At 40.2% G+C, this 23,993-nt stretch overlaps 1 protein-coding gene across 13 annotated transcripts in view; it reads left to right on the top strand.

Moving 5' to 3' along the window:
- LOC144930211 (uncharacterized) overlaps nt 1-23,993 on the top strand; it is a 778,762-nt gene that overhangs the window by 324,504 nt on the left and 430,265 nt on the right. For 12 of the 13 annotated variants that reach the window (XR_013635332.1, XR_013635334.1, XR_013635331.1 and 9 more), the window contains 3 exons: nt 1,433-5,200; nt 19,567-19,776; nt 21,420-21,503. Coding sequence is in view for 1 of the 13 variants with exons in the window: in XM_078851599.1 (XP_078707725.1) it covers nt 1,923-1,931 (9 nt within the window). In the remaining 12 variants the exon portion in view is untranslated. The remainder of the gene's footprint in view (nt 1-1,432; nt 5,201-19,566; nt 19,777-21,419; nt 21,504-23,993) is intronic. The other variant, XM_078851599.1, reaches the window with a different exon arrangement.

Raw genomic sequence — 23,993 nt, 5'->3', positions numbered from 1 at the left:
AGTGAGATCTCATGGAAAACAGCTGTGTGTGTTCATGGCAGCTATCCTTTTACATTTTCCTGACATCGTTTACAGTTTCAGTATAAAGAGCCAGGGAGTATGGCGTTGCAAAGTGATGCCCTGCTTTTGAAAACAAAGGGGATGGGGGACTCTGTGCCTCCTGCTCTGTCATTTTCACAAACTATAGAGTAAAACAAGCTTCAAACTGCTAACTCTGTTTGTTGGATGATAACCTTATGCCAGCAGTGATTCCATCAATCATCCAGATCAGTTTCCCCCGCCCCCAGCTAACCACTCCCTCAGTACGATGGTCCTATAGGCACGATGGTAAAGCAAGGAAGGATGTTAACCTCTTGGAGACCTGACAGCAAACAGCATTGTGAGGTTCCAGGGCCTTAGCTGGACATTGCAAGGGTTGCTGACATGCTAGTAAGTTAAACACTGTGGCAGAGCACCTCTGCAGGAGCAAGCTATCTAGAGAGATTGCCTGTTTTCTCAATGCTGAGAAATCTAATCCTCCGCTTCGATCCAAAAGGGCTCATCACGGCAATATGAGAAAAAAATAATGCCACTGTTTATAAACATAATATGCCCCACTGCAAACAAAGAGCCCTGTCAGGTTCAATAAAGCAGGAGACACCTTTTGCTTGTTTTTCCTGACTATTTGTGGGACAGGTTGTTTAGTAAAATCACCGATTATGACAATGACGAATGCAGTCTATGTTTCCATGCTGCACTGGGACAGGCTTCCCCACCGTAGTAAATCTAGCCTGTGGTGCTAACTGGGGAAAGGAGCCGTCTTGGCAAACATCTTATTAGTCTAAAATAAATGATTCAGAATGCAGGTTCGGATACAGATTGCAGGGAGTATAATGGAATTGGTTTTCTGAGCCTGTTCAGGCTGTAAAGACATGGAGTATGCTTTTCAGGAATTCACTAAAGTGGAATCAGCTTTGTGCAATGCAGCCTAGAAGTAATATTGCTGCCATCCAGCTAGTGTCTGTGGAACAGCATCCTCTTAGCTCTTGAAGTATCAGGAGTTTATATAGCGAAAGATATTTAATTTTTTTGGTGATTATTAAACAAGGAAATTCTAGCTGCTAGAGAGGGGCATGCCTCGTTCCGCGTATTTTTGTTGTTGTTGTTCACTGAAATAGTTGACCACATCAGCATCCAATTCTGGTGTATCATGTGGTTTCTCATGTGATGCTGGACTCCCTGCGCTTTGGAGAGTGAGCCTTTGTGACTCGGCACTCCTGGACAGTAACATTCAGCAACACAAGAGACTTTGGGGGGGTGGAAAAGAGCCCCCGCAAAAGCCCAGAAATAAAGTTGAATCAATTTATTATTATATTTATAATTGTTTTATTAATTCTTAACTCTTTGGCTTTTATTTTTCATTTTGGGTCTTCCCGCTCCTCCGTTCCTGCAGGCTTCGAGCTGCGCTGTTTGGAAGAAGCAACGTCGTCTTCTCTCACAGCTACGACGCGGCACCGCTCTCAGCATATCCTGCTTTTTCCCCCCATTTACCTGGGCGGCTTCTGCTGTTTCTGTTGCTGCTGCCGGGGCTGCTGCGGTTTGGCTGCCTGTGCTTCACCCTGGCATGTCTGAGTCAGGAATCACTCATCTGCACACTGCTAAGGAAGAGCAGCGATGGAACGCTGGCCACATTTTTTTTCTGTTGGTGCTGGAAGAGAAGGGTTGTGATGTGGGATGGGGTGTTTTGGGGTTTTTTTTGGAAGGGTGGGGACGTTAATCCAAAGTGAGGTGGGAGAAAGTTTAAAGAAATATTACGCAAAATAATCCAGCACACGACAAGGGCATCAGCAGCACGAATCCAGCCTCTGCTGCTCGAAAGGATTAACATGGGAAAAGCCACAGTGATGCAGTAGTGTTTCACCTCAGCACTGTGCTGGAGATGGATGAATAAGGTATCTGATATGTCCGCCTGTAAAGGCAAAGCTGTGGGAGGAAGAGAGCGAGAGAGCAAATGAAAAGGAAGAAGAAACACTGTATTCTGTTTGTCTGATTCTGTGCATTCTTATTCTAGAGAGGGTTGCATAATTTACCAAACAATGTATGGACGGAGGGACTGTAAATTGTAGTCTGAACACTCCCGACGCTGTCAGGGAGGGAACTGATGGGCTAGGTGACTGTGCTGACATCCCCAGGGAAAACGGCCATCATGCAGTATATATTTATATATGTATGTGTATCTCTTGTGTGTCCATGTGTAGACATGAAAAAAGGCATTTCTGACCAATTTACACAGGAAGTTTGTGAGTTTGCTAGATCAGATTTGATTGCAGCTTATGTTTTCAGCTACAGCTCTACACCCATTTCCTGAATCAGAAGGTTGCTTTGTGAAAACAGACGTATGCAGAATTCTTTTAAGAAATGTGAAAGCAGCTTCTTTTGATTTAACACCTTGAAGCACTGAATCTTCTGTACTGTGCTGAGAGGAACTGTGTGGGTTTTGTTTTCTTCATCTTAAAATCTTTATAAACACAGCTGTATTTAGTATGGTGAAAAATTCTATACTGTAAATAGAAATGTGATCAATCTAATCAAAATAAATTTATCCCAGATGACTGCTAGACCAGCTGGCTACCACAGTCTTCAGATGGCTAAATGCTCAACTGAGATGGATTCAGCATTATATTTACTACTTTTTTTAAATTTCAAAATCAGCCTATAATTAAAAAAAGATTCTTGGTCCGGTTAAAAGAGGCAATGCTCACAACTGGCAGTGCATCATTCTGAAATGGACACTGATACTTTTCATTTTTGGACATGCCTTTGGAAGACTGTGTTTTTAGAACAGATGGACTTATCATAATACAGACATAGTTAGTATGGTGAAAACTAGTAGACAGCTCAGGTTGGCCATATCCATGTAATGTGCAAAATGAAGTTAAGGGAAATAAATGCTGCACTCAACTAGTGGGGACTTGGTATGATTTTCAGCCACCACCTACTGTGAGAGTTTGGGGTTTTTTTAAACACAAATCCAAAACCCATAAAGTCATTTTAAAATTTGTATGAGGGAATTTCCCAATAGTCATGGTGAGCTATCCTGCAAGACGCCTGTCTGGGCCTTCCACTATTTGTTACCAGGTCTACAAAGGCAGCCCTGTGTGTTGGATTATATTTAGCCAGCTGTTGGATAACATTCCGGTGTTGTGGGCGGAGGAGTCTTATTACTTCCAAACTATAGTTATCTGTTTAAAGGAAAAATAGTTTTGGAAAATACATTGAGCTCAGCTAAGGAGTTGCACCTCTCATGTACCTTTCTCAAATGCTGTGTTTCCAACCCAGCCACTTTAAAACAAAACAGGGAGGAGGAAGAGAGACTTTAACTTATAGCTTCAAAGCTGCAGAGACAAGCAAAATGTCAGCAGCTTGTAATTAGCTGCTCAGGGTTACGTCAGTGACTGTATCTCTCCAAGAATAACTGTGATGTGTGCCACAAAGTAAGGAAGATAGTCATAACCTAGTTATCAAGCCTGGTTCAAACAAGAGCAAATGGATTAATGAATCTGCTGTGTTCATAAATCAAATATGGATGGATTACATATATAAGACTTACTGAATTCTGCATAATTGAAGGCTAAATTAGGAACTTGTCAGAGGGCATGTGTTCACTAAGTAAAAGCGTGAATCCTTTAAAAAATGCAGATGAACTATCCCTGAAAATATCTTTAAGGACTCCCATCTAGTACAAGCAGCTGTATGACACTGAAGCATGCTACAAAGGAAAAAACCAAGAGATGCACGGAGGTGCTTAAAAGAAAGGGAGTAAAAAAACATAAAGAAGGCATGCTGAAATTCTGTTTTGGCATTACATGTTTGATATTAAAATACCACCCCAGAGAAGACTTATTGTGGTCTGATGTGGTTTACATTGACTCCTCTGTTTAAGAGTGCAAAAAAAGAAAAAAGATTTTGTGAGGCTCAGTACATCATCTTGGAGCCAAGCAGAAAACCATCAATACTGCAGAGTACCAGGAATGCTTGTTTTTAAAGGGACAAGATCAAGCCATGCTAGGATCTTTCTGTACTCTGCAGTTATTTTAGGTCTATGCTGGCCATTCAGCAACATTTAAACAGTGAGATTGTGGGGGGTACTTAATCTGCTCTGATTGGCCTTTTTCCACATTGTTGCTGTAAAATGTTTACATGGCTTTTATCCATACACCTTACAACATTCAGTTTGCATTTCTGTTTGTGTTCATGCTGCACAATTGCTACAAGCCTGGTTTGTTTCCATATTCCCAGCTGAAGTCAGTTTCAGTTCAGCGATGTTTATTTAGCTCCTTAATACACCAAGATAGATAGTTTGTATTATGCAAACACAGATTTTTTTTTTTACTGTGAACACAAATTTGTAGGAGGAGATGACTGTATATTAAACCAATAGCTCTTTGAAATGCATGTAATATAATTTAAATATACTTAATTTAATTAATAGAAGGTTACAAAAGCTAGCATTGTCTGAGCCTGTTTAATTTACATCTTAGACTTAGTCAATGAGCATAACCTGCCTGATCAGAATAGTGTATTCTGTGCGCCCAACAGGGTGGAAGACATTATTTTGTTTGTGTTAGTTCAAACAGCTGGTCATTAATGCAGGACCCATCTCCAGAGTGAAGTGCTAGTGGACATGAATGGCTCCCTGATTAATGCTGCCCCTCGAAGGGTCCTTCATCCAGCAGCGATGCTTGCAGCAGAATAATGCAGCATGATTTGATTGCGCTCTAGCAGGGTAGTATGTCATTGTGTCACCAGGCAATTGAGGTTATTATGGAGCAGGGCAGACAGACGGGACAGTGGGGTTACTAGACCGTGGCATTTTTAGAAATACAGGCCTGACCTACTTAGAGTTATTCTTGCTGGCTGGCAGCTTCATGGTGCATGGAGTGTCCTGATAGGCCGAGGCTGTTGCTAGGGGGAATTAGCATGAATTTTTCCACATACAGACTCGGTGATTGAATGATAAAAGCTGACTGGAATTAAAGAGATTCGGTTCAGTATTATGCAGATTTATCTCTCTCATTTTTCTCTCTCAAATGCAGAAAAAGGAGCAAAGACAGTTTGTTGCCATTTATTCTTTGACCTATTTTTTGCAGAGGAAGGCAAAAGAGTTATGAAATGTTGATAATCATTTACTGTTTTAATCTTTAAAATGATGCTGCAAAGGGTAAGATATTTAAGTTCTTAGACTGCTTGGAACAGGTAACAGATTAGGGGTTATATTCTCTCTCTCCTGTGCACTGCACTGTTTTGAGGCATGCATCTTTCATGTACTGTATATTTGAACTCTGTCCCCTTTAGAAGAGAACAAAACACATATATAAATTTTGTTCTGTCCAAACAACTGGCTTGTTTAAAAGAAGCTATGTAGGATTCCCAGTTTGGAAAGGGAAATATATACCAGCTTTTATTGCATAACATTATTCTTGACTCTTTTTAGCTATCCTTGCTTCACAAAATTAATCTGTTTATGTTCCTGGGTGAAATTCTTCTCCCCAGTCTCTGTCTCTCATATGCACAGACAAACCCAAGATTTTCTACAGAGGACAGTGTTGTGTGTAGTGTTTATCTGGAAAACTATTTGCATACTGAAGACATATCTGTGCTGCATGTACAGTAGATAGTTATAGCTGGCCTGTGATCGGTTTGATAAGATAACCTCTTCTGGATTTCCAAATAGCTTTCTGTGTTCAGTTTGGAACTGGACTTCCTCAGTAGCTCTTTTTTTATACCCATCCCCTTAAATCAGTGCGGTTTTTATTGTTTTTTAACAGAATTCTAACCTCCCTTCAGGAGGCAAATAAAAACAGTCAATCAAGACTTCCTTGATGTAATTGTGAATATTTTCTTTGTTATCATTAAGTATAGGAGATCTGTGTTTATATCACAATTTTCCTCTGTTATCCTTCTCCATTCACAGAAGTTAAAATTTTGTGCTTGCAATTTTAAATTAATTTTCATGAACACACGTTATGATGTCACAAGCAAAGAATTATAACTTCTTGAAATAGAGGGAAGAGGTGGAATGTGGGAAAGAGACAAAAATATTGATTGGTAATATAAGAGTGTGACTGTATGATGAAAGGCAAGTTGATTTGTGTTTGAAACTTTTCATTTAAAATTTCTTTTAAATGCTTTTTCGAGTGATGTAAACCGTGTTCACAATTCTCCAGACACCCAGAATTCCCAGTGAATACAAAGTTTTCTGGCCCCTCTACCTCACCCCCCACAGATTCTTGGACAGGTATGAAGATGAAGCAATGGAAAACGGAGACTTATATTCTTATGTCTTAGTGACCCCCCACCCCTCCCAAAAAAGCCCTTAAGTCTTCTAATCACTACTCTCATACAGATTTAAATTTCTGCCATCTCTTCTCCACCTTTGACTCTCTCCTTAAACACAGACCACCTCCTTACCTCTTCCTCAGTCCAAGGCGTTGGCAGTGGTTTTTAAGGAAAACTGACACTATCTGATGCAACTGGCTGACTCCTCAAAGATAAACTCAGCATTGGATGCTTGAGGTATCCTTCCCACTCTCTGGCTCTCAACCTCATTCCTACTTTTCTTCTGATCTGGTGTCCTCTTAGCTCCGTCTTTGGCTGCCACTTCTTCTGCATGAAATCCCTCGGTGGTCTTAACTGATCTCATGGCTTCAACTACCCTCTCTATACTGACAACTCACAAAACTACCTCTACACTCTGATCTCTTCCTGGTTCAGACTTGCATCTGCAAATATCTCTCTAACGTCTCTAACTGTATCAGCTCAAATGACATGCCTCACAGAGCTCCCACATCTTCAGGGAGTATATGCCCGCTCCTATATCTTGTAAGGGGATATATTCTTGTAAGAGGGTGTATCTATTGCTACCTCTTTGGTTTACCTGCTCTGCTGATGATGCAGAAGAGTGTTGGGCCGAGGCCATGCTTGACCCCTTCCTGTCCCTTTGGGTATGCATTTGGGAGCCTTTCCAGCTCGGGTTCACAGAATTGTGCTCATGGGGTGCACGCTAGCATGCTAAAAATAGCTGTGTAGCTGTTGCTTTGACATTGTGACTTGGGCTGGAGCTCGGGCTCTCAGCCTTCCCCTCGGCTTGAGAGCTGCAATGTCTGTCCAGCTGTTTTAAGCCCCCTGGTCTGAGTTGTGGATCCAGGCTAGGAGGCTTGCTCTCCGATGCAGTGTAGACACACCCTTTTAGGGTGGCTTGTGCTCGAGGCTAGCAGGTGGGTAACCTCTGTGCTAGGGAAAGGAAGGAACTGGGATTGTGGCTAGCTTCTGGTGGAGGAGAAGCCTGGTTTTGCCCTCCTCACAGCGTGCCTCTTCATAAGCCAGCCACAACCTAGTCGTTAATTATGATTTGGAATCTCTTTCAAAGGGCTTTTAACAGCCCCTAGAAATAAGCTGTCTAGTCCACAGAAACATCAGCCAATAAAGATGAATGTGCAATAAGGTGTGTGTGTACAAGAGAGGGAAATATGACTTGCAACCTTTCTTCTAGGAAGAGTGAACTTTAGGTGTCCTGAAATTCTTGCACAGCACTGGATGCAAAAGATAGGAGGGAGGATTCTAAAGGAAAGGAATAAATAATATGGAAGCTTTCCCAATCAAGCATTGTACAAACAAGTCTACATATTCCTTGATGATTGGAATTTCAGTGCAGAACATGTCTCATCCCAAGAGAGAGAATGTTTTCTTATCACAAACTACAAAGTTAGTTGGTTTAATAAACCATTAAATGGCTTATTAGATGCACAGAAAAATGCAATGCCCCATAAATTATATTTGACAATAGGTTACTTTTCTAAAATTCTTTTTAAAGTGACTCCAAAAAAAAGAAATATCCAATCTGGTTTCCTTTGGTATACCTTAAGTTCAAAGGCATAATGAACTGACAACCTGTACTTGGTGGAAGAGGGACAAAGGAAGATTCATGTAATAAACCTGTTTACCCACATTCTTGTCTTGATGTTGGTGGAAACTATAAGTGGCAGAAACATAGGCTTAATTAACCCCAAAGAGCAAGAAAAATGCTTTTACTAAACCTCCCAAAAAAGCAACATATCCTGGAAGACTTTGAAAGAAACCTCTACATTAAAAATATTGTAAATTCTCTGCATTCCTTTAAAAACGTGTTTATGGCAATCTTTCCTGACTTCCTTCCAATGACCTCCTTTGAGACTCCTGTTGCTGCAGCAGCGTCTGCTTGTTAGTTAAATGTCGCTTGTCTGCAGTGACAATTCTAGTATACTGCCTGCTATCCTCAGATTTGCTGAAGAGTGTGCCCTAAACCTTAGCATTACTGCAACTAAAGATGATTCACCTTTAACAAAAGTGGCCTATGATTTTGGTCCTATCTTCACTTGAAACTGTGAAGTCCTAAAAGTGTCCATGTTGTTTGGTATACTGTTAATAGTGAAGTCTTGGGTGGCTATGGATTTGTCAGACATTTTGTACTGTAACCACACAACCTTCCAGTTTCCTGAAAATGGCCATATGATATAGCATAAAAATATGGCAATACCAGTCTGCACTTTCTTGCCATCAAGAGAATAGAGCTGTGAGGAGTGAACCACCCTCTTTAGCCTTCACCATCCTGCCAGGATACCAAGATCGACACTCCCTCTGCAGATGTATTTAGGTTCTGAGTTCAAACCAGAAGTGCAAGGAATTATATTATAATTCAAGAGTAGCAACTGGCATATTTCTTTTATTGCACTACAAGGTGTATTGAGTAGTTTACAAATTCAAAAATATGCCCTCTAGAAAAATTTGGATATAGGCAAAATTTCCCTTCTTACGGGAATACTGTAATACTCTAAAAATCTGCCAAACCAATGGGGCACGAAAATCTATTCCTGCTTCCACATTATTGATACATGCTTATATGTAGGTGTATGTATATATACATACAAAATAATACCACACATAGCATGCATGTGCAGTATGTGATGTATAATGACAATCTATGTCAGGAGAAGGTTGCAATTCATGGCTCCAGAAAATACTTTTATTTTAAATTAAAATATGTCTTCACATAAAACTTGAATAATTCTCATGAGTGGCAAAGTCACAACTGAAATCCTGTCACCTAGGTCTCATGACAATACAAATATACTAGTGTTTTACACTAGAGATAAAGAAGAGTGTGTGTAAAGACATAGGCAGATAGGCCTTCAAAGCAACTCACACGGTCACACATTCTGTTTTCAAGAATTAGAGGCATAATGTAGAGTATTAATACTACAGAATATGCTCTTTAAGTTAAAAAGACAGGTTTTAAATATTATTTTTCATGCCCCCTTCCATTAAGCCTCATCCATTCCAAAATGTATCTAGATGGGGTCCTTGGCAGAAATCCTAGCCGTATTGAAATCAATGGAAGTTTTGCCATGAATTTGAGTGGAGTCAGGATTTTCATCCCTTTTGTTTTCCTCTACCTTTGGATTCACCCTTTTCTGTATCCTCACTCCAATAATGTGTTGGCCCTACATAAGCCTCTGTGATGAGAGTCCTGCTCTTAGGACGGAAGAATCCCATGCACCGCTACAGGCTGGGGACCGACTGGCTAAGCAGCAGTTCTGCAGAAAAGGACCTGGGGATTACAGTGGATGAGACACTGGATATGAGTTAACAGTGTGCCCTTGTTGCCAAGAAGGCCAATGGCATATTGGGCTGTACTAGTAGGGGCATTGCCAGCAGATCGAGGGAAGTGAAACGCTATTTCACTAGGAGGGTGGTGAAGCACTGGAACGGGTTACCTAGGGAGGTGGTGGAATCTCCATCCTTAGAGCTTTTTAAGGCCCGGCTTGACAAAGCCTTGGCTGGGATGATTTAGTTGGTGTTGGTTCTACTTTGAGCAAGGGATTGGACTAGATGACCTCCTGAAGGGTCTCTCTTCCAACCCTAATCTTCTATGAACTGGGGGCTATATTAGTAAAAATTATGAATTCTGGTTGCTGTTGTGAAGTTGTATTATGAAATATTACTGTCTCATGAGTGCTTACATGTATGTGGATCAATCGCTGCTGACTGGTTCTGTAGCAGGTATCCACCAGACAGATGCAATGGGGGATTCAACGACACAATTCAGGTCCAAACACAAACACAAATTCAATGACAGAATTGAGATGCAAACAGTGGGTGAGCTGCATCCTTAGAAAACCAGTTTAGCTCTCTCCTCTGAAGAGAGGCAGAAAGAAGGAGCAGCGAGAAGTTACCCAAAAGAAAGAACACAGGAATAATTAGCAAGCCACACAGAAGCAAAGGGAGCCAGACAGGAAGAGAAAGCAATGAACAGGAAAGAGCAAGGTCACCAGGATGTAGCAGCCTCATGGAGTGGGGGCCCTGCCCACTTTCTTAAGCCCAGGTGATTCCCAAGGGATTCTGACCCCATCCAAGAATTCCCTGGAGTGGAGAGGAAATGGAGGAAGGGATATATGTGTAGTTTGTCTTGTATGATCTGTACTCTCCTGTGCTTTGCATGAGTAAGTATAAAAGAGCCTAAAGGTTAGACTAGGGGCGAAGTGTGTGACTGTGTGTTAACTGCTTCATAATTGCTGCATGCATCTGAGAGAGTTAAACTGTAACTAGAAGCATCACACCTTTTTGATGGAATTCTGGGGGAGAGGTGTGTTTAAGTGCAAGAGAGTTTGAGGGGTCACCGGTGTGCTCAGAAGGGCTATGCCGCTGGACAGTGGGTGCCATGAGAGTGTGCCTGGAGACCCCAGGATCCAGGCAGTGGCTGGGCTCTGTTTGGCTCCAGGGGCTAAAATATACCAGAGATCGAAAACATAGTGTCTTGGATTCCCCTCACAGTGGTCCTGGTGAGTGGCCAGGAGGGGGCATTTGCCAGGATCTGTGACAGCTTCCATCAGTATTGCTCTGAAAATTAGCTGGCAGCACTAAATTAATGAACTGTGTACCAGAGTGTGCTCATGACTGTAGGAAAGAATGGGGGGAAATTTTACCTCAGTACTGAATGCGTAAGGAATGTGATGATGCTCTCCACTTTGTTTTTCCATACCAAAGGGCAGCCATATACTTTCAACCTAAAATGTCTTTTATTTTAAATAAACTAAAACAGCAACAAGAAAGAACACAAGTAAAGTCTCCATGTAAGTACAATGTCTCCTCTGAAATAGACTGTAGAACTTTTGAGAATAAGATTGCTGCTGTCACACACAGCAGTGTTCTCCTAGGTATAAAGAAGCCATACACAATAAGAAAACGTTAGGCATTGTAGTGGGCTTCTATATTTCATCCCTGTTTTGGTATCTCTGACTGTCTACAACAAAGTTGTTCATGCAAGTTTTAAGTCATGGTGCAGTACAACTTTCTCTGTCGGTTTGCCACATATTTTTCTTTGTATTTTGACTCCTAGTGCTTGTTTTTCTCCAGAAATAATAATTACAGCCCATTCCAAGGTCATGGTGTTTCAAATACTTCAAAGTATAGGTATTTGAAATAACTGTGCTTTTTAGAGGAGGAGGGGGTGGTGGTATTTCATCAGGGCTCAGAGGCTCAGTCATGATGTGGGGGGAGGTGTGCGGGGCGCATTGTGATGGGAGCTTGTTTTCTGGGAAATTTTTTAAACAAATGTTTAGTGAATCTTAATCAGATTCTTTTATAATGCAGATGTTGTTTTTACCTTTTATAATGCAGATGTTGCTGTATCTCCGAGCTGTATTCATGTTTACATATGTAACACATACCCCTTTATTGCTCAATGGAATATGTTCAAAATAGCAACGATATATATACAATAATACTACAATTTCCATGTTATTCTTTTCATTCTCTTTTAAATCTCAAACATAGTTATTTACACATGGGGCCTCCACTTCTTTTATATGACTTGTTTACATATATAGATTAGCCATTGCACTAAGGACTGTTTCAATTTGTTTTAACATTTGACAAGATTATGTCTCCTTCCTTGTAGTGCTGTGTGATATCTGCTGCTGAATTCCATTAAGAGTTCTGTGGATCATTCCTCTCCTTAGAGAAGTAGAAACTGCATCATTATGCCTTCCACTTACTTTCACAGTCAGTTGGTATAATTTCCATCAAGCATTTTTATTAGTAAAACATGGAGTAACACACTTGTCTTTACAGATTTCGTAGCCTTTGCATTAGACTCTCTATTACCACTATGTTCAGTGGCATAATATATATATTTTAATATAGAATTCAGATAGTTTGATTCTTATCTTTGTAGTTGCAGTTCTCCATTGGATGACAGATTAGCCTAAAATGAAAAAGGAATTGAAGACATGTAAATTAAGCATTACCTTCCAAACTATTTTTCTTCTCTTGTTTTATGACAGAAATCTGATTTCCTGTAGGCCAGTTTATGGCAGACCAAGGAGACCAAGCAGCCAGATCACATGTGGTTTCATAGAACAGATATTCTTCCTGCAGTATAATAAGAAGTAGTGCAGGGAGGTAGTCAGATATGGAGCCAACTCACTGTTTGTATTTTCTTCATGAAAAGCTAAAATTAATAATTTGCAATTAACACTGCAGTAATAGTGCAGTGTTATATAGTGTAAGTTATATTTGTACTTACTGAACTGAGACTGCTGAATTGGAATTAATTTGCAAACTGGATACAATTAACTGAGGCTTGAATAGAGACTGGGAGTGGATGGGTCATTACACAAAGTAAAACTATTTCCCCATGTTTATTCCCCCTCTTCCCCCTCCCCGCCCCCCTGCTGTTCCTCAGACATTCTTGTCAACTTGCTGGAAATGGCCCACTTTGATTATCACTACAAAACTTCCTCCCCGCCCCCCCGCTCTCCTGCTGGTAATAGCTCATCTTAAGTGATCACTCTGGTTACAGTGTGTATGGTAACACCCATTGTTTCATGTTCTCTATGTATATATCTCCCCACTGTATTTTCCACTGAATGCATCCAATGAAGTGAGCTGTAGCTCACGAAAGCTTATGCTCAAATAAATTGGTTAGTCTCTAAGGTGCCACAAGTACTCCTTTTCTTTTTGCGGATACAGACTAACACGGCTGCTACTCTGAAACCTGAACTATTCTAATAATTTGTCTAGACTCCAGTTTTCACTACAGATTTAGAGAACTCTTAAAAAGAACTGTCCAAAATTACAAGTGCTGTCAATTCATAAGTCGTAACAATTGACAGGCTATCCAATCCTGCATTCTTTGCTCAACGAAACTCGCATTGACTTCAGTGGACATAGGTGCTGAAACTGCTGCACCCCTTGGCTTGAAGTGGTTTCCATTATATACAGGGTTTACAGTTTGGTTCAATGGCCGTCTCTCACCCCCACTACAAAATTGTTCCAGCACCTCTGCCTGGCGGGAGTTTTGGGTATGGAAGGAATCCAGAATCAGGCTCTGGGTTTGGAGCAACAGTGTCTGTTATCTCATATTTCTTGATGGTCTTTTATACCAGAGAGACACGAATTGTAAAACAGCCTGGAGAAATTGAAGGCAGGAAAGCTGCAATAAAATTTTCACCATACTCCAGTGCTACATAATGATAGAGACCAATAAACTTGGTTATACTGTAGCATTGAAACAGTAACTTGCTTGCAAGCCTGCAAATCACATTAGATAGAAGAAAAAAAATCAAGAACACCAGCCGTCTTTTTTAAGAAAAAGAAAAATCTCTCATAGTAACAGAGTTTTATGGATTTTATTTTGCCCTTGATGATTCAGCTGGAGCCCAAAACGCTCATGTATTTTTATGATGGATGCAATGAGAACTCAGTATGTATTTTTCTGTCTTTTATTTCAATGTTTTTAAATTGAGTACGTTTAGTGAAGACCCTGAATTTTAGAATAGAACTGAAGTTACTCATCTTTGTAGGCTGGAAAGAGGAGATCAGAGTGCTGATCATATGGTATTTTCTTGAAAACATTTATGACATAATGCTGGCATATCTCCACACTGTTTTGTGTTTTCTTTAAAGATGCTGGCAAATCCCAGAAGCTTATGGGGAGAAGAAACATCTTTAGACACTTCTGCAAGGAGGACTGATTTATTGCTGAAAAAAGTCATTGCAGTCTATGACTGATGAATTTGTTTTGTTTTCAATGATTGTTTAGGGTAGATAAAAAAAAGATTGATCATGCTGCAAATGGAAGACTACTGAAATATTTATTACTGTAAAGAAGGGAAATATTTCTCTTAGCAAAATAACTTTTTCAAATTTTAATTCTGTTTTTGTTTGTAAGGGGATGTCCACAAGCTTAACTTACTTTATTGGACTGCATTATATTGTTGCCCCTTTGACCTGAGCAGTTGGCCAAAATTCAGGAACTTGTAAGGTTGTTTCCATTTGGATGAAAAGTTGGTGATACAAGTCCAGGTATATTTTTGCTGTGATTTTGTTTATTCAAAGTTCTGTTTCCCTGAACACAGTAGAAACATACAGCAGGCAGTTTCCTTATTTAGAAATCCCCAAGTCTGTCCCTTCAGTGAGCTCAGTGCCCAAGAAGCTCTCTCTGATTCTTTTCAGGGTCATGCTTACAACTTCCGCTGCTGCCTTTCTTCCTCCAGCATACCTACAGCCTGAAACTAATATCAGAGCCCTTGTGTTTGCAACCAGTAAACCCCTATTAATCAGCCAGGCTTTAGCTGTGCCCTGGCCATGCGGTTTGGTCCTTGGGTGGTCATCCTTATTGTCTGCAAAAGTTTTTACTATATAAAAAGGGCTTGATTGCTCATTCTTTTGAACCTAAAATAGAGTAGTTGGCATACCCATTTGCTTTAATGAAGTCTCTGATTGCCTCTGGATCCAAGACTCATAGACTTTAAGGTGAGCAGGGGCCATCGTGATCATCTAGTCTGAGCTCCTGCACATGGCAGGCCACAGAACCTAACTACCCCACTCCTGTAATAGACCCCTAACCTCTGGCTGGCTGAGTTACTAAAATCCTCAAATCATGGTTTACAGACTTCTAGTTACAGAGAATTCACCATTTACACCAGTTTAAACCTGCAAGTGACCCAGGCCCCATGCTGCCGAGGAAGGCGAACCCCCACTTCCCCCTCCCCCGGGGTCTCTGCCAATCTGACCTAGGGGAAAAGTCCTTCCTGACCCCAAATATGGTGAACAGTTATACCCTGAGCATGTGGGCAAGACCCACCAGGCAGATACCTAGAAAAGAATTCTCAGTAGTAACTCAGAGCCTTCCCCATCTAGTGTCTCGTCCCCAGCCACTGGGGATATTTGATACCGGCAGTCACTGATGGGCCACATGCCATTGTAGACAGTCCCATCATACCATCCCCTCCATAAACTTACCAAGCTCAGTCTTGAAGCTAGTTAGGTTTTTTGCCCCCACTGCTCCCCTTGGAAGGCTGTTCCAGAAATCACTCCTCTGATGATTAGAAACCTTCACCTGATTTTGAGCCTTGTTGATGGCCAGTTTATATCCATTTGTTCTTGTGTCCTCATTGGCACTTAACTTAAATAATTCCTCTCCCTCCCTTGTATTTATCCCTCTGATATATTCATAGAGAGCAATCCTGTGTCCACTCAGCCTTCTTTTGGTTAGGCTAAACAAGCCAAGCTCTTTGAGTCTCCCTTCATAAGACAGGTTTTCCATTCCTCGGATCATCCTAGTAGCCCTTCTCTGTACCTGTTCCAGTTTGAATTCATCCTTCTTAAACATGGGAGACCAGAGCTGCACACAGTATTCCAGGTGAGGTCTCACCAGTGCCTTGTATAATGGTACTAACACTTCCCTGTCTCTACTGGAAAGACACCCCCATCCCTTCCATGGCAACCTTTAGCACTTTTCAGCATAACAATATATATACATTTTTTGAGCATTGAAATTCATAAGGATGAAAGGAACCACTCTTCATACCTTAATCCCCTGCCAATGGGTTGGAGCATGCAGCATTTTAATATGGACATCAGAGAGTTTTTTCTTCTTTCTCTGGTTCCCAGAACCTCTGCTTTGAAATAGTCTCTAAAGAGATGAAAAAGAGATAGCTGCAGCTTTAAAATCATGAATGTTACACTGATGTAAATGGTTCTTCTCTTTTTATTTCAAGAGCCCAGTTTGACATAGCACATGAAGGTGAAAAAAGTATGGACCTCTTCCATTTTAATTTTTTTCTGCCATTTTATTTTTTATGTTTCAGGGATTAAAATGGGAAGAAAAGCATGGGAAAACCCACACCAAAACAACCCAAAATGTACTGATGTGTGAAATTTCTCATTTTTGTGATCCAGAAACCCAGGCATTTGGGAGGGTTGATGTAAAAAAAAAAAAAAAAAAAAAGCACACTAGAAAACACACAACTATAAAGGAAAAAGACCGCGAATCTAGAGTACATTCATACAAAGTGAAGAAGGCGACAACTTTGAAAGCATTAAACCTGATCCAGAAAAATGTGAAGTGCCCCAGCCACTTAGATGTGGAGCTCTTTAATCCACACAAGTATTAGAAAAATCCAAAATATGTGAAAGTTCAAAAGCTATAAAACCATGAAATGACTTCTCATCTTTTCTCAAACATTGGAACTTTTTCTAGTTCGCTGAATGTTTTTTTTCCCTTTCATACCGTAAACAGACTGAAGTCACTTAACAATATATCATTGAATATTACAAAGCTGAAAGTAATTTCCATCCAGTAAGATCTATTTGGCTGTCTGTGCTTGGCATACAGTAGGGTGCTTTACATGATGTTTAAATAGTGGGTGATGTGCACAATTTCAGGCATTGCTGTTAGGAAGAGGAAGGTGACAAGATTTTTTTTTTAAATTATGCTAATTAAATCACATTTTACAGTAGATTTAAGCCATTTTAATCACTATCTCTGTTTTTAGATGGTGCTTTATTCACAGATGCAGGTAAAAAAAAACAACCAACCAACCAACAAACAAAAGCTACATTTTTGCAGTTTCCCTGCACAATTCTAGAACACTCAAAAGCCACCTGTAATTGAAAAAAGAAGTAATTGTAGAGTGATTGATAGGAGTGTATTTACAAATGTAGGTTTCAGAGTAACAGCCGTGTTAGTCTGTATTCGCAAAAAGAAAAGGAGTACTTGTGGCACCTTAGAGACTAACCAGTTTATTAGAGCGTAAGCTTTTGTGAGCTACAGCTCACTTCATCAGATGCATATCGTGGAAACTGCAGCAGACTTTATATATACACAGAGAATATGTGTATATGAACATATTCCTGTGTATATATAAAGTCTGCTGCAGTTTCCACGATATGCATCTGATGAAGTGAGCTGTAGCTCACAAAAGCTTATGCTCTAATAAATTGGTTAGTCTCTAAGGTGCCACAAGTACTCCTTTTCTTTTTACAAATGTAGGAATCTGAGTAGTTACTAAAATTTCCAGCCCTAAGGGCTGCTCTAACTTATATCCATGTGTCAATGGCCCCTTTGAGGATTTGCAGCCGCACATAGCTCCCTCTACCCACTCTTGTCCTCAGATTTCCCCCTCCTTCCTATGTACTGCCCTGGAACACCACCAGCAGCTGAACTTTTCGTGGTGGGGCCCAGAGCTGGCCCTCCGGACCAAGAAATCTTACACCTTTCCTGCAGCCCCATTGTGCTGACATAGCGGGTGTAAAATGGCTACAGGGCAATGATGAATTGGTGTCTATATGTATGCAGGAACATGTTGACCTCTGTGGGCTGGCTGCAGTTAAGAGAGACTAGGTATGTTTTTCTGGTGCTGAAAGCCAACAGAGACCTTCTTCTAGCTCAAGTGCAAGAGGCCTATGCTTTTAGGGCTGAAGGAGCAGATTTTCACTCTGAGTTCAGCAAGCATGCGCGATTTACTATAGGGAGGGGGTATCTAATTTTGTAACTACAGTTTCATTGTAATGCTAATTTTTATACCCTTGCCCCTAGGTAACTGAATGCATCCGATGAAGTGAGCTGTAACTCACAAAAGCTTATGCTCAAATAAATTGGTTAGTCTCTCAGGTGCCACAAGTACTCCTTTTGTTTCTGTGGATACAGACTAACACGGCTGCTACTCTGAAACCTGAAACAATATAATGATCCTCAGGCTTTCAAATGTTTAGGGTTAAGTTTCATTGGGAAAGGGATCATGCTTTTGACATTTTGATTACATTAAGTACTTTTAAAAATTAAAATACTTTTAGAATGGCTTTTTTGGAAGTTGTTGCAAAATGTCTTATGTTTTTGTTCTTTGATCTACTCAGTTAAATGACATTACATGACAACATTAGAACCAAAGGTAGATTTCAACATAGGCGTATGCAAGAGGCAGTTTAAGGGCAGGAATAGTAAAATGTTTAAGAAAAAGTGATTATTTTAAAAAAAGCCAGGATTTCTTGTCAATTAAGCTGATACAGGAGAGAAAAGAGGGTGACAAAAATATTTTCATTATTGATGTCCAAAAGAGTCAAAGCTGCTTTTCCAAAATGACAAGCAGTTGCAAGATGTGATAGAGGGCTTGTCAGTACACTTGCAATGTGAATTAAGTTACACTGAATTAAGGCCACTTTATTTCTGAATGAGTGTGTGAGGGGTTTAATGCAGTTTAACTGATCTACTTCTATTTCATACTTTTAGTTAACTTGTATTAGCTTTCCTGGCGGTCCCTATGTAGACAAGCCCAGAGACTTCTCCCCGGTTTCCCACCAAAATGCCTCCTTCACTTGTGGAAATGCACACAGGTCCATTTTCCAGAGGACCAGAGTTTAATTGACTTGCCAAAACTTAGGTAGGAAGTTTGTGGAAGAGCTGGGACAAAATCCTGATTTCTGAGGTGATAAAATAGGAAAAGAAAGTGAATTCTAGTGCTAGTTCTCTGAGCTGCATAACAGGTGAAATAGATATAAAACTGAGAAAAAGGAAAGTCATTTAAGAACTATTAAGATCTTTCTGAGGAAAACAGATCTTTAGGTAAAGTTGATGATGTAGCAGTAACGAAGAACTCTGCCAAGAAGCAAAGAGTCTGGAGTTTGGATTTGACCATTAGGGTAAGATTAGCTCTGGAAGGTTTGTTAAATATTATTATTATTTTGCCAAGGGAGAAATGGAACAACAAAGGGCAATTGATCCAAAAGGTCATTTAGAAGGGATGGTGTTTGAAAAGAATGGAATTACAAGGATGAGAAAAGTATAAAAATAGTAACCCAAATGTGAGTGGAGTTCTGGACATCAAGCACTCAAGATTCAAGGTCTTGTGTTTGTGTATACAGATACAGCACAAGTCTATAATTCCCTTGATGTATAGGATGAGATGGAAGCAATATACGCCATTCCTCCATGACCCTCAGAAGCTGAAATGATTGGTAATTCTATGTATTTCTCCAAGTAAAATCAGAAATGTAGTATCAAAAGGCACAGTATGGTATTTTATGCCATTTTTCTTCATGTATATTAGTGTTCACAGACACATGATGATGTCCAGTGGCCACTACTCAAATATTACTCTGGCAGACAAACCTTCACTGAGTAGCAGCAGCTGTTATGGAGATGATGCAAACACCTGCTATTATCATGATTATCTTGACTGAAAATATCTCTCTCTCTCCCTCTCTCAGATGGCCCGAAAAGCCTCTCAGTGCATTAATCTATCTGCTTTTTAGATGGCTGTATAAAGAGGGGATACTTAATTCATTCTACATGGGAACTTCAGATTATCAACCTTTTCTACCCTCAAAAGATAAATAAAGGACAATTGCACTCGGAAAACTGCTGTAAAAGGATTCTAAAATACAGTGGCTCCAGTGACATTCACAGATGACAATCTGGTATGTAGTTGTGGGGAAAGAGAACAAGTGTTGCCTGTGAATAACAAGTGACAATCTCGTAATGTCATATTACCATTATTTATGAATAAAGAAAAAAGCCCATTATGTGCTATTTAACTAGATGGAATTTTACAAAGAAATACACTGTGCTGATATGGAGAGGAAAGTACGGACCTGTGGTTAAAGCACTGGCCTAGAACTCAGGAGACGCGGATTCAATTTCTGGCTCTGCAAGAGATTTCCTTTGTGATCTTGGGCAAATCACTTACAGGCAAATGTTCAAAACACCAACAGTTGAGACCAAGTTCTCATTTAGACACCATTAAGGTCTCAATGAGAGCTGCAGGGCACTTTTTGAAAATCTGACCCCAATTGTTAAAGAAATGATTTGGTCATGGCGGTATGGATTCCGGGACTTTAACAGATCTTCACAACGACTTCAGCTTCAGCCCTGCTCAGGCTTCAGCTGTCAGTCCCACCAGAGGCAGAGCTCAGGCTTCCATGATTTATTGTTTATTGCCCATGTCCTGTCCCTGACTTTTAGTAAAAAATACCTGTGACAAAATCTTCACTTTACCAATTGTGAATGCTGAGCACTTGAGAATCTGACAGTTAATCTCTTTTCCTTGGTTCACCGTCTGAAAATGGCAATAATAATTCCTTTATCCCACGCCCTCTGCCTGTTTTGTCTAGTTAAATTGTAAGCTGTTTGGGGTAGGGACTGTGTGCGTGTACAGGGTCCTGATCTTGTTTGGTGGTGGTTGGTAAATGATAAATGGTATGGGGATTGATAATTGATACTGACATTGATATCTTTGAATTAGAGATGGGTTCAGGTCAGTTCAGGAATTTTGGATATGGGATCTTGATTCAGCTCATTATACAGGGAGAGGAAAATTTGTAAAGTTTGGGTCTGGATCAAAACTGCTCCGAGCTTTGGGGGTATTCAGATCCAAGATTTTGGTGTGTACTTATCTCCAGGTAGAGTGAAATCACAGTGTGTATTAAAGTATGTTTTCAATTATACACTTTAGAAAATGATGCTTAAATTTGTCTTGAGATGTCACATGGCTTCAAAGCAGGACCTCTCTCTCTCTCTCTCTCTCTTTCTCTAAGGCCTTGAATAAATGCAGGAAGTGTTGAGGCAAAACTGTTTCCAATTAGGCTGGTACATACTATACTTTAATATTGAAGGATTTCAAGGCTAATTCAAAGAAATGTCCTGTAGCCTGGTTTCAAAATGACAATGCATAGAAAGCTGCCTGGAAATCAGAATTGTTTGCTTGAATTACTGTCTCTGCACACTCTGGACCAGCTTCTCAGCTGATGCAAATTGACATAGCTCTATGATCTTCAGTGGTGCTTTGCTGATTTACACCAGTGGAGGGTACAGCCCTTAATTGTTGTCTTCTGTTTTTTATGGCAAGTGAAAATTCAATTAGTTTTTTTAAGCCTATGACATCAGTGTGATTCCTTTCCTCTCTGGATAGCTAATGGAGACTCTTAAAGCGTTTCTTGACTTGAAGAGAGAAAAGGCATTCCAACAGGTCTCTCCCTTGATTTTATGCAGTGTAAATCGTTACTGTAATTAATGTGCTGTATTCGCCATAAGAAGCAATTCTGTTTTCTTTCCTTTACTGAAGAATCATTGTCCATCACCAATATTTTTGTGTGTGGAGTGCTGGCCTGAAAGCCCTGTCATCCCAAAGAGTAAAAACGGATTACAGGTGAGTGATGGGTTCCTCTGGTAAATGTATGTAATGTACGCACACAGTGCATTAATTGTTAAGGTTCAGTTCGCTTGCTCAAGACAAATACCTGCACGGTTATGTTTGGTGCTTTTATTTGTCAAATCCTGAAACAACTGCTGCTGCTGTTGTGAACCCTGAGCAAATTGCCTTAGCTCTCTTCTGTACCTTCTCCCTCCTCCCATGCTTAGGCCAATATGCTTCCCTATTAAATTGCCTCTGAAGTCAGTGAAGTTAGACTGGCAAAGAGTCCTGTGGCACCTTATAGACTAACAGACGTTTTGGAGCTTAAGCTTTCGTGGGTGAATACCAAATGTATTACTTTGTTGCATCTGACGAAGTGGGTATTCACCCACGAAAGCTTATGCTCCAATACGTCTGTTAGTCTATAAGGTGCCACAGGACTCTTTGCTGCTTTTACAGATCCAGACTAACACGGCTACCCCTCTGATACTTGAAGTTAGACTATGGCTTAAATCTGACCCATTGCTAGCAGTGCCTGTTCAATTTTCATTTCCCCCAGGAGTGAAGCTAAGATTACTCACCACACATACTTTGAGTTGGTTTTGGCAAAAGTAAATTGTGTTTGGAAGTGAAAATAAAAATAAATCCCTGTTTGTTTGTTTTTCGTGATACCAAACTAGCCAAAAAAAAAAAAAAGCAACCTGGAAATAAATGGCCAGTTTCTCTTTTAGGTCATGAGCTCTGTGCAGGTGGATCCCCACACTCACATGGGGCCCCCTTGACTTCAGTGGGGCTCCATGCAGAGCTCTTTCTGCAGGGGGATCATTGCCTACTGTTTTTTCCCCTTGTAATGGAGAAGAAAAGGGTAACTTTTCCCTTTAAAAATATCATTCATAGGCCAGGTCTACACTAGATTTGTAACTATGTCATTCAGCGGTTTGAAAAATCCACACCCCTGAGCGATGCAGTTACACTGACCTAACTCCTCTGGGGGAGGTGGATTAACTATGCCACCAGAAGAAACTCTCCCACTACATGCTGCAGTGGTGCTGCTGCACCCTTAGTTCTTTGGAAGAAGATGTGTGAGGGAAAGGAGCTGCTGGATTAATCTTCCTAGCATGGTCCCCCTAGTTTGAAGGCGTGAGTGTCCACTTAGTGCTGAGCTAACCATCCATAGGCAACCATCAGGAGAAACCTAGGTATCTTCATGAAATACCAAGCTACTCTGATGAAGATTACAGTGTTGCTATTAGCTCTGTCTACAGGGGATTCACTTTAAATGAATCCAATCCATGGGATCCTGAAGTCTTTTCACCATTAATCTTACCTGTTCAGCTATGCTGTAAGTATACTCTAGTCTGTGTGTGGGACTGAATGAAGACGCTGGCTGTGAGAAGAGAAAAGCTTGCATTTCAACCTGCCTCCGGGTCTTGGGCTGTTAATTACTTTCACTTTCAATTTAGGTCATTTAGACAGTTAGGTACCTAAGTGTGCCTTTAACTTGGCCTAAACTGTGGGCACAATTATTTGAGCGGGCAGTTATTAGCCCTCAAAATTTTCAGCTGCAAAGTGACTTCAAAGCCTGGCCTCTAAGAGATGTGCAAAAACTGTTAAAAAGTATGCAATTAAAAAAAAATAAAGAAAAGCTAAGGACACTATCTTGAATTATAGTATGGTTTTATTTATGTTTTTATTGAAGATTCAGATCAGGTCCAGCTTTCAGCTAAACTGGTTTTCCCATCCTTGATCATAAACTGTTTTAAATAAACCTCTTGGACACAGAGGCTGTAGAAATTTTTAGTTATTTTGACATATGCACCACAGGATAATTGTTCCTCCACTTCAGCATGATATTTGGTTATATTATCCAAGACAAGTGTGGTATTTCCTTTATCTGCGTTTTTTGATTTTATAATCTCAGAAGTCTGTTCTCGTTGTAGACATGTATGATTTCTCTTAATGTGTGTATCAGCAATTCAGGGATATCTGAACAGTAAATTGCCCCACTCAAGTTGGGCATCTTTTAATAAAAATTGGTAGGATGTTGATTTAGCTTTGGAAAAAGTGTGAATTTTAGTGGCGATTTAGATAAAATTCTGGAATGGTGGACTATAACTGGTTTCTTCATAACAGGGTGCAAATTTTATATGCCCTGTAGAATTGCATCCTTGTCTCCACCTTTGAATTTATTATTGACTGACTGAGTGACTCTTGTCCACTTTGTGAGCCGTAGCAGAATAATATTTCACAGGGTTGTCGAGCTGTGACAATTTGAACGAGGGTTTTTTTTTTAAAAAAAGGGAATTTTTAAAATGTTTCATTGAAACACAGCAAAATTCTTTATCATACATGGGAAGATGCTTTTAAAAAAATCAGAATGAAGAAATATCCTTCCAAATGAGTGCATGTAGACAGCTCTTAGTGTCATCTATGTATGCAAGGGTTTAATACACACGCAAACACACACTGTCATGTACAGTGATACTGTATTCTGAAATGTTACTG

Source organism: Lepidochelys kempii, chromosome 2 (assembly GCF_965140285.1).
Source record: "Lepidochelys kempii isolate rLepKem1 chromosome 2, rLepKem1.hap1, whole genome shotgun sequence".
Lineage (NCBI taxonomy): Eukaryota > Metazoa > Chordata > Testudines > Cheloniidae > Lepidochelys > Lepidochelys kempii.
This window is presented reverse-complemented; position numbering and strand designations above follow the sequence as displayed.